Here is a 10,237-nt window from a genome sequence, read left to right on the forward strand (position 1 = left end):
ATTTTATGATTTTTCAACTTCAAAATTACTTGCAAATTTTCGCGTTTTCGATAGATTTCGTAAAAATTTGAACTAAAAACGCTTATAAAAAAAAATTGTGACTAACGATTTTTAATTTTTTTTAGCTACATTAAAAACAACTCATAAGGAACCTTGTATTAAATTTTCAAAACTTTTTGGTCATCCAAAAATTTTTTATCGACACTTTAAAAAAAATTTCTCAAAAAAATCGAAAATTTCAGTGGTCTATAAATGGTAACTGAAAAAAAGTCAAAATTTTTTGAAAATTTAACTATATACGGATACCACTGACATTAACATTTGGTGAAAATTTCAAGTATTTTCAGTGATTGGTTTTTGAATTACAACCATAAAAAAAAATCGATTTGGTCGAAAACTGGTTTTGCGTAAAAATTGCCGTTTTTCCGTCATTTTTTTTTTGTTTTTCTCGATTTTTTTAAAACTGTTGGAAAATGTTAACTTTTTACCTCTATAATGCACCAAGGATATTCACTTTTACATCGGAAACCACCCCCATAGTTTGAAATTGGAGCATTATTTCGACTAGTTATGCTGTACACAGACACAAAAACAAAAAAAAAAAAAAAAAAACACACACCATTGTAAAATCAATACATTCATCACTTCGTTCAGAATCTAATACAATTTTAAATATACATCAGTGTACTATAATATTAAACTCTACTATATTTATTTTTTTCCAAAAAATAGACCTTATATTTCTTAATCCTTATTATATGACATATAGATTTTACCAATTTACCGTTTTCGACGCGAAAGTGATTGTGCTCATTTCGTTGTTCCTTTTTTAAACATTTTAAAACTTACCATATAATTCTTATTGGTGCACTTGAACTTTTGGTCTATCGACTATCTTAGTCGTTGTTGTTGTTGTTTTTATGACGATCTAATTGTTTTTGTTAGTTTATTATTAGCTAAATGTCCGTAAGATTTGATTGTGAATTGAAATATTTTGTATTAGGTTTTTTTTTTACCTATCTGTTCATAATTTAGAGAAAAATTGTAAATTTCTTCAAAAGTAAGTAATCTCTTATAATATACATATACAGTATTTGAGTTTCATATTTAGTGCCGGATTTAGAACAGGTGCCGCTCTAGGCCCTTTTAAATATGTCGTCCGTATTCCAAGACAAAAAATGTAATAAATATTTATATGATTTTTTTTTCCATTGCTTACAAAATTTGCCGTTCTATGCCCGGGCCTCACGGACCTAGGCGTAAATACGGCCCTGACCATCGTACTCCAGAATACTTATAATTATTAACTATATTATTTCATACTTATATATTTTAAAATGTATTATATTATCGTGTGCGTATTGTTAAAAGTCAGCATCATAGAACGATATGAATGGATACCTACATCACAAATATATCTTAAAAATAATCTTAATATTTTGAAAATGTTGTTGAATATAGTAAATTAGTAAATTGTTACAATTTATATTTATTTAATGTTCCATCATGTTCTATTACACTCCACAAAACAAATTTTGTTGAAAATTGCAAAAGTATTTTTATATAAAATTTGAGTGTAATGTCTATATAAGTTATAATAATAATACATTTCTGACACATTTATTCTATGTTTTTATAATATAAACGATCACCTGATCATCAGTTTAGTAACTCCGTGGCAATTACAACTCAACAATGTTTTTTTCGCTGCACTACAGTGATTCTGATGTTGGGGTTCATTCTCGTTCGGCAATAGTTTTTGTTTGATGTATAAATCATTTGATTGACAATATTTAATTAAAAACGTATATAAATTCATTCACGACGATGGATAGAAAAATAATTGATTCAATGTTTTATGGAAATATAAATTACTTTGATGAAGGTACATAATGAATAATAACTAATAAATAGTATAATATATTTACTTTTTTTCCGATTAATTTGATTAAGAGAATTATTAATTTATTAGGTATAAAATATAGACTAAATTGTTAAAGTTTTTTTAGCGGATTTATAATGGATTTCGTAGTTATATGAAAAAAATATGGATTTCGTTTTTTCTGAAATATGTGAAAACACTAAACAGGACAATTGATGAATTGTTGTTATGAATATATCCTATACTGCAGAGATTGCTAATGCTATGTTTAGCTCTTTTTATAGTAATTTTACATACTGTAAAAGTAAATCAATGAAGTTTTACAAGAAAAAGCTAAAAAATGGTAACAATAGTAATTGGTAAAGTAATGATTTCAAATCAATATGATTTAAAAAATTAAATAATTCAATTTAAAACAATAGCTATCTTGGTGAACATTTTCAATTTTGCGTTTGATTAAAACGATCATCAAGATGAAAATTGAACTGTATGTCTGTATATGTTTCTAAATACTTAAATAGAAATAACAAATTATGTTTCATTACCATGCTTTAACGCTAATAGGGAAAGATCTGTTTCCAAAATTAAAGATAGCAATAAAAGAACGATAGACCCACAGATATAGATAATAAACTATCTAAATTATTATCTATATCTGTGGATAGACCTAAGAACAAAGAACTTATCTTTAATCTATTTATCTAATAAATACATGACACACAATATGTATGATTCTCTATCTATAATAAAGAATCTTGATTAAGGGGGCTGAAGCATACCGAGTTACCATTACCATTACCAAAAGGTTAAATATTTTAATAAAAATTCACCTTGTTTCGATTGACTTGTATTAATTTTGAAAATATTATTTAACCTATTTTCTAGGTTTGCTCGGAAATAAATTTACGGTTTTATTTTTAGTTAATATTATATGATGCATAACAAGTTCATATTTTTCTCAAAATAAACTTATACTTGACTTTTAACTTGGTTGTAGATAGCGATAAAATGAAAAGTATAAGAATCCACATCCGAGCAAACTTAGAAAAGAGGAATACAATCCAAAATTAGTTTTCAAAATTAAAATCGAGCTACTGGAAAAATGTTTAATTTTCTTTCGCTTTTTGAGCTAAAGAAATGAAAAAAATGGTTGCTCCAGCCCCTTTAATAAAATGTAGATGGGAAAAATATTGTTTATACATTTTTAGACTTACAGTATACTAAAAGCGAGGAAAAATAATAAACTAGATATTAAAAAAAATATATTCATAGTGTAATTAATAAACCTTACCAATTTAATATTTTAGCGACAAGTAAAAAAGTAACAAAGGGTGGCTAAATATAATTTGCCCTTAGACGACAATTAGTTAACACTACACTGTATATAAAGGTTTACGATTTCCGTAATTTTCTTATCTTATAGTAGTTTAAATAAGTATAGACTATATAGGTAGTAGGTATACCTAGTTAAATCTGTCTGTTTAGATAAATGTTTAAAATATTGTCACCCATCTTAAATTGTATTTTTTTATGTGAATGGATTGAGTTTACATAATAATATTTTATTAATTGTATATTTATATTATAATTCAGGTTCGTTCGAAGTACATACTATACAAAAAAATAGCACATATATTCCAGACAGTTGTGGATTTAATATAAATATTGGCACTAACATAGTACCCATGAATAACTACAGTATACAAAAGCCAATAAAAAAGGACAATATTAAGTGTTTAAAATCATGGTATATTACAAAAAAAAAGACTTTAGTGTCTACTGAATTATTAAAAATTAGAGGTAAGTAGGTACACAATAAAATATTTTTTCTGTGTTTTTTTTTTAGCAATTTGTATTAACACAATAAATTATGGGTACAACTACTATAAAATAGTAGGTTATATTAAAGAGTTCATCGTATATTATCCACTAGGTATCTTATCATTCAGATCCTAAAATATCCAAATTTTCGTACTTAATTTACATTAAATTGTCCCAAATCATATTTATAATAACACAAAGTATTGTTTTAAATTTCGTTCTACTCATTTCACTTTTCGTACTACATAAAGGATGTAAACAATTTTAGGAGCTGTTAAAATCATAGAATGAACAATGAACATTTTAAATCAGGCCCGGCTCAAGAGTTTAAACACACATAGGCAAACTTAAGTTTTGCTGTTGTTGAGGTCATCCATAAGCGTAACACATGTTTATATTTGTCCAATCATACTGCCCGAATTTTATATTTTATTTAAATAATTAAATTTACTTTTTTAATTGTAAATTTATAGCAAAACAATTTATAGATTTTTATCTTTTGCTACACATCATTTTGTTATAAGTTGGTTATAAGGAATTTTAATCTTTTCAAAAATTATCTATGATATAAAAATGTTAAATGTTAAAATATTAAATTGACATTAGGCATGGGACTATGTCACTTACCTACCATTTGAGCAGAGCCTGCTTTAAGTTAATTTAAAATTAATCCTTAGCCATGATTATATAGGTATGAAGGTTAACAAAAATGATTTAATATTTTAATACCTACAATGTTAAATCTAATTCTATTTAAACTGATTAAATAAAAAGTACCTAAGTGTCTATCTACCTAAATATGTATTAGGTACAAATTATAATATCGTTTTCTAATCCTAGTAAATATCATTACTTATATTGTGTATTTTTTAACTACCTAATTAACTAATAATTTTATATTTACACATATAAAATAGTTATACATAATTTATATAACCATTTATTTATAGGTAATCTATATGATCATAAAAACAACACAACTTCTAGAGAAATACATGATGCAGGTTTTATTAAAAAAATAATTAAAAAAAACTTAATTAAAACAACAAATGGTAAGTACCATATAATTTCACCACCAGCTGAACCAAAAACTAAAATAAATGAAAAGTTTTACACATTTTGGATGATAACCGGAGGATTTCCCCAAAAATTTAATGACTTGTAAGAACTTCAACAAATTAATTTTAATTAAATATTAAACATTATATTATATACATATATTAATGTTAATATTTGTTTTTATGTTGATACACTGAATGGATTTTACTACGCAATATCATTTTATAGATTATAAATCGATGTAATAATTAAAGGTACTTAAAATAGTCGAAAAGTAATGTAAAGTAGTTATCTATATAATTTTTAATTTATTTACATAAGCACAATTCATCACAGTAAACATATCTTAACTATGTAAAGATTAATATTATATATATCTAGGTCGGTAGCGCTAAGAGATGTAGGTATTTATTTGAGTGCTTAGACTATAGGTTAAAACCATTTTGTACTAATAAATCAGAATGAAGGTTAGTTTATTTTTGCTTAAATAATAAAATAAAATATTTACTAATATGCTTTTAATTAATGGTGCTTACATAAAAAAATATTTAGATAAACACATAATAATTGAACCTATTTATTTTTTATTTTTACCTTTGTAACATTAATCAAATATAATTATTAAAATAAACAATAAGTTTTAAAATCTCAAGTTAAAAAAAAAATAATTTATTGATTATTGAAATATTTTATAATCATTAATTAATTTAGCTACATTTAACTATCTGTCTGTGCACTACACCCAGAATCACTACACCCAAATTTGTCATTCCATGTTACATAATGATTTAAATCTTCAGAAGATACACTGGGCATAACAATTTTTAATGCTGATAGAAAATCTTGTAAATTAATTGGACGTACCTATTCAAATACAGAAGTATTACAGTCCGAGTTTAAAAGTTAGATATTTAGTTTAAGATAAACTTACCTGATCAGCTTCGATTTTATTAATCATATCAAAAGTCATTGATCGGATAGGTCCAAGAGATGCTTCTTGACATAGACTTTTCATATCTGCTCCAGAATAACCACTGCTTAAAGAAGCAATTTTTTCCAAATCATCATCTAATAGAACATGGTTTTCTGAACCCACTAATTTTTTAATCATATCTTTTCTAGCCTATAATAAAGTTAAGCAAAATTTAAGCATTTTTTTTTTCCATCAATATTTGTATTAATTACTTGTTGATCAGGCAATCTTATATACAGTTTTTTTACAAGTCTTCTCCTGGCAGCTTCATCTAATTCTTGGGGTCGATTTGTAGCACCAATTATTAGTATTCTATCATCATCACTCGTACCAGCTCCATCCTATAACACCATTTTATTTATTTAATGTTTAAATATTGCGATTGATCTAAAAATTAAAGTATGAACATATCATTTAATTATATAATAGAATAAAATGTATAGTATTAACATATTATACCAATGAATTATGAGCAACTATTGGTATGGACTGGGTCTATTAATATAATAATATGCACGGTTATGTTTGTATGTGTATGTTATTCACATGAAAATACTTTTATCAGTGTATAACTCAGAATATTCATATTTTAATTAAAAATTATTCATATAAGTTATGTAACTATAAAATTTTTTCAATTAATGGTTAGTGTAAGTATGTTGTTTTAAATATCACTAATAAAATGCTTGAATATTTTTTTCTTATGGAAAAAAATAGTACCAACAAATATTTGCAAAAAAGATTGGTGATAACACATATGTATAAAGTAACAGAGAAGCTTTTTCTTAAAGGAATTTCTATTGGTATTTAATTTTAATGTATGTATATATCTTGTATTTTTAAGGCAACGAAGAGCACTTTTTAAGAATGTAAATGAGGATAATTTTTTATTGAGTGTGTTTAAATGATTTCAGAGATGACTGTGGACAGTTTTATAGTGAAATATGGCAGACTCATAAACTGAGGACATGTTTTGGTCCTTATAGACAGTATTTTTAGAGATGTATGGGGCAGTATTAATAGGAAGCAAAGGATTTTAGATGGAGTTTGGATTTTATGAATGTTTGAAATCTTGGCAGCAGTCCAGTGTTAAGTTTCATAATTTCATTAGGGATTTGTAAATTTATTAGTTTAGTGTATAGGTTAGTTTTTAGACGTATAAATAGTTAAAAACACTAAGCAGATGTTCATACTAATTGAATAAGAAACTCAGTTTTAATTTTTCTAGAACTTTCATGTTCTTGTTCGCTTCTTTGACATAATAATGAATCAATTTCATCGATAAAAATGACTGCAGGCTGATGACATCTATTCATAATAAAATTATTAAATTAATATTATTTTTAAGGTTTACAGAAAAATATAATAATACCTTGCTACTGCAAATAAAGCTCTTACAGACTTCTCTCCTTCTCCAATCCATTTAGATGTTATAGTTGATGCACTAATACTAAAAAATGTTGAGTTGGATTGAGAAGCGATACATTTACCTAAAATATACATGTCAAATTTTTAAAAATATAGTAATATAATTTAGTAAATAATAATTACATTACCAATTAAAGTTTTCCCAGTGCCAGGTGGACCAAAAAGTAATATGCCTTTAGGTGGTCTTCTAATACCCTTGAATATATCTGGTCTTAAAAGAGGCCAAATTACAGATTCCTTATAAACCGAAATGTATAATTAAACAAAATTAATTGAAATAAATAATATTACGTATGATATACTTGTATAGTATTTTTAGCAAATTCTAGACCAGATATGTCATCCCATGTTATTAGATTTTTACATTCAATTATTTCATTTCTAATCATTTCAACCATTTTAGGATCAATATTTTTTAAATATGGATTATCATCAAAAGTTGATTCATTTTTTACTTCATCTTTTCTATGGAAAAAAATTACATTATATTATAATATTTTGTTGCATTTAGTTTCATCACTGCTACATACTATATAATATGTTTTGTTAAAAATATTGGTAATTTACTTTTGATTATCAGTTGACGGATTAACAAATTTGCTAACAACACTGCGTGATTTATTCACACCCAGAGATTTTTTAATTAATGTTTCTGAGGTATTAGAATGAACATTGTTTTGTTTGTTAACTTGAATATGCTAGAAATTAAAAGTTGATACAAATTTAACATTTATACACTTTAGTAATAGTTCTTATAAATAATAATTTAACTTGCCAATTCTGTTTTTGCAGTATGGAAGCCATTAAATTGAGATTGATTACTATAGGAAGAGTCTTCTCGTTTATTTTTTATGTTAGGCTGTATGCGTGGAGGTGAATCGTCATCATATTTACTATAATTATAAATATATTTTTAAATAAAATATCAAAATACATAATTTATTCCAGGATTTAAACCCTTAATATAAACATGAATATGAATTTCATAAATTACCTTCTTTTTCTATTATTAATAGGTTGAATTATTGTAATAGGTGTTTTAATAAATGTTTTACTATTATTATTTTTAAATGTCTGAGTAGCTGAAAAAATATTATATTTAATAATTAATAGATAATTTTATTTTTAATACCGTACTTACTAACATTAGAATAATTTATTAATAATCATACTAAAAAATATAATGTAACATGGGATTATTACTTGATTCATTTCTAAATGAATTTGTATGTATAATTTGACTATCAGATTTATCTGTGTTTTGAGTAACATTGTTATGTTTTGGAAAACTTAAGTAAAATTCGTTGCTTGGTTCAATTTTACAGTTAAGATGATCTGGACATCTAATTGATTTTTTAAAATCGTTAACAGGTTTTGTTACATCAAATTTGGTCTTCATCTTCCAAGCTTTTACATCTATAAATTGATGAAAAAATATTAAGTAGTTTGGAATAAATTCACTTCAATTACCATGAACATTGTTTTCTTTCTTTAAATCTCAGATACAGATATTTTAGCTTTTAAAAACAATCATTTAAACCAGTGGTTTTCAATCTTTTTTGGATTGCGGCCCCCCATTTTTTATTTTATTGTAATGCAACCCCTTCAATAAAAAAATGTTGTTTTATTTATCAAAATTTGATTTAATTACCGATGAAATATTTATATGGTATACAATTTTGAATAATTTATAGTTAAAAATTTAATAAATTATAATAATATAGCATTATTTTAAAATATATTGTTTAATTGATAAAATATTAAAACTACACAGATAAAATTTAAAAAATGTACAATTTTAATTGTTAGTTACATGTTGATGAGATACACGAGCTTGAACTTTTGATAATATTGATTATTCCATACTAGGTTTTATATTAGAGACTACTACAATTTAAAATGACGTGTTATTGTATAGATATAGAGCAAAATAAATAATTAACTTTATTTTATTTTTAAATAATATGGAAAACTTATTTCGTCCATTATTTTTGATGACCCCCAAACCTATCATTTGTGACCCCAGGTTGAAAACCACCCAAGTAAATAGTAATAGTATTAAAAAAAATCATGACATGTTAACTAAAGTGAATTATTTATACTAGTATTTTTATTAAATATATATTATTTGATAAATAAACATGCTGGATATATAATATATACATTTACAACTTAGTACAATATATAAAACCAAATTTTAAATGTTTAATTAGGTAATTAATTTACATTTTTGCAAAACATTAAAAAAAAAATAATAAATACAAAGAATATGATTTATTTAAGTACATACTGTTAGTTCCTAAAGTAATTTTATCAATAGCTGATATAAAATTATTGACACCTTTTTTATTGTCAATAAGATTTGAGTAAGATTTTAATTCAGATCGCATGTGGCTCCAAATCCAATCGGTTTCTTTTCTTAAAAATTAAAACACAAAAATAAAATTATACAAACTCATATATTTACAAATTTATATTAGAGATTAAAATATTAAACTGAATATTATTTAATATCAAAATAAAAATTTAAAATTATAAGTATAATTAAATTAATTTATGTACAACCTAAATAAATAAATTTCTCATATAAAAACGCTTACAAAGAGTTTGCCAAGGAATATGCCTGGTACAAGCATTTTCTTTTTGAATTGGCCGTTTTCGAATCGTTGTTAAGGTCTTCATCGAACTTGCTGTGCAAATAGACATCTCTAAATTTGTTTTTTATCTCGTTTACGCCGTCGCACATAATTTTTAATATCTTGATACAAAAGTCTCAACGGTATAAGTGAAAAAGTAATTAACTCTAATGGCAATTCACCTAAGGTAAACCATAATATCACACCATATTACTATTAAAAGCAAGACTCAAGACTATAGCATTAATAGGTATAGACGCAGACATACCTACAGTACACATATAGACATTACATATTAAATAGGTAGTTGATAGTATCTAAAGCCTGAGTATTGAATACGACTATTATACGAGTAAAAATATTAGAAACACGATGTAGAGAAGGCCTTTTCTACGATTGTGAATACCACTTTAAAGTTTAAACAGTTAAAGCTGTGCT

The 10,237-nt window shown here is 24.8% G+C and overlaps 2 protein-coding genes across 8 annotated transcripts; one reads left to right on the forward strand and one right to left on the reverse strand.

Moving 5' to 3' along the window:
- Positions 1–1,787: 1,787 nt before the first annotated feature.
- LOC126549130 (uncharacterized) lies at positions 1,788–4,921 on the forward strand. 4 transcript variants are annotated; one of them, XM_050197661.1, is made up of 4 exons: positions 1,788–1,885; positions 2,010–2,241; positions 3,476–3,682; positions 4,654–4,921. In XM_050197661.1, exons 2-4 carry the CDS (start codon positions 2,223–2,225, stop codon positions 4,866–4,868), a joined length of 441 nt encoding a protein of 146 aa, XP_050053618.1. In that variant the 5' UTR covers positions 1,788–1,885; positions 2,010–2,222; the 3' UTR covers positions 4,869–4,921. The 4 variants fall into 4 exon arrangements, with proteins under 4 accessions (XP_050053618.1, XP_050053615.1, XP_050053617.1 ...); XM_050197658.1 differs by having other exon boundaries at positions 2,010–2,225; XM_050197660.1 differs by having other exon boundaries at positions 2,010–2,165.
- A 129-nt stretch (positions 4,922–5,050) lies between these two features.
- LOC114131205 (fidgetin-like protein 1) lies at positions 5,051–10,236 on the reverse strand. 4 transcript variants are annotated; one of them, XM_027996369.2, is made up of 14 exons: positions 10,072–10,236; positions 9,764–9,981; positions 9,454–9,581; positions 8,367–8,579; positions 8,158–8,245; positions 7,939–8,056; positions 7,731–7,861; positions 7,466–7,628; positions 7,292–7,400; positions 7,108–7,225; positions 6,929–7,043; positions 5,948–6,076; positions 5,694–5,885; positions 5,051–5,626 (listed from the first exon to the last, which is right to left on the reverse strand). In XM_027996369.2, exons 2-14 carry the CDS (start codon positions 9,907–9,909, stop codon positions 5,480–5,482), a joined length of 1,797 nt encoding a protein of 598 aa, XP_027852170.1. In that variant the 5' UTR covers positions 9,910–9,981; positions 10,072–10,236; the 3' UTR covers positions 5,051–5,479. The 4 variants fall into 4 exon arrangements, with proteins under 4 accessions (XP_027852170.1, XP_027852169.1, XP_050053613.1 ...); XM_027996368.2 differs by having other exon boundaries at positions 10,068–10,235; XM_050197656.1 differs by lacking the exon at positions 10,072–10,236 and having other exon boundaries at positions 9,764–10,060.
- Between the last annotated feature and the right edge of the window lies 1 nt (position 10,237).

Source organism: Aphis gossypii, chromosome 1, assembly GCF_020184175.1.
Source record: "Aphis gossypii isolate Hap1 chromosome 1, ASM2018417v2, whole genome shotgun sequence".
In the NCBI taxonomy this organism is placed as follows: Eukaryota; Metazoa; Arthropoda; class Insecta; order Hemiptera; family Aphididae; genus Aphis; species Aphis gossypii.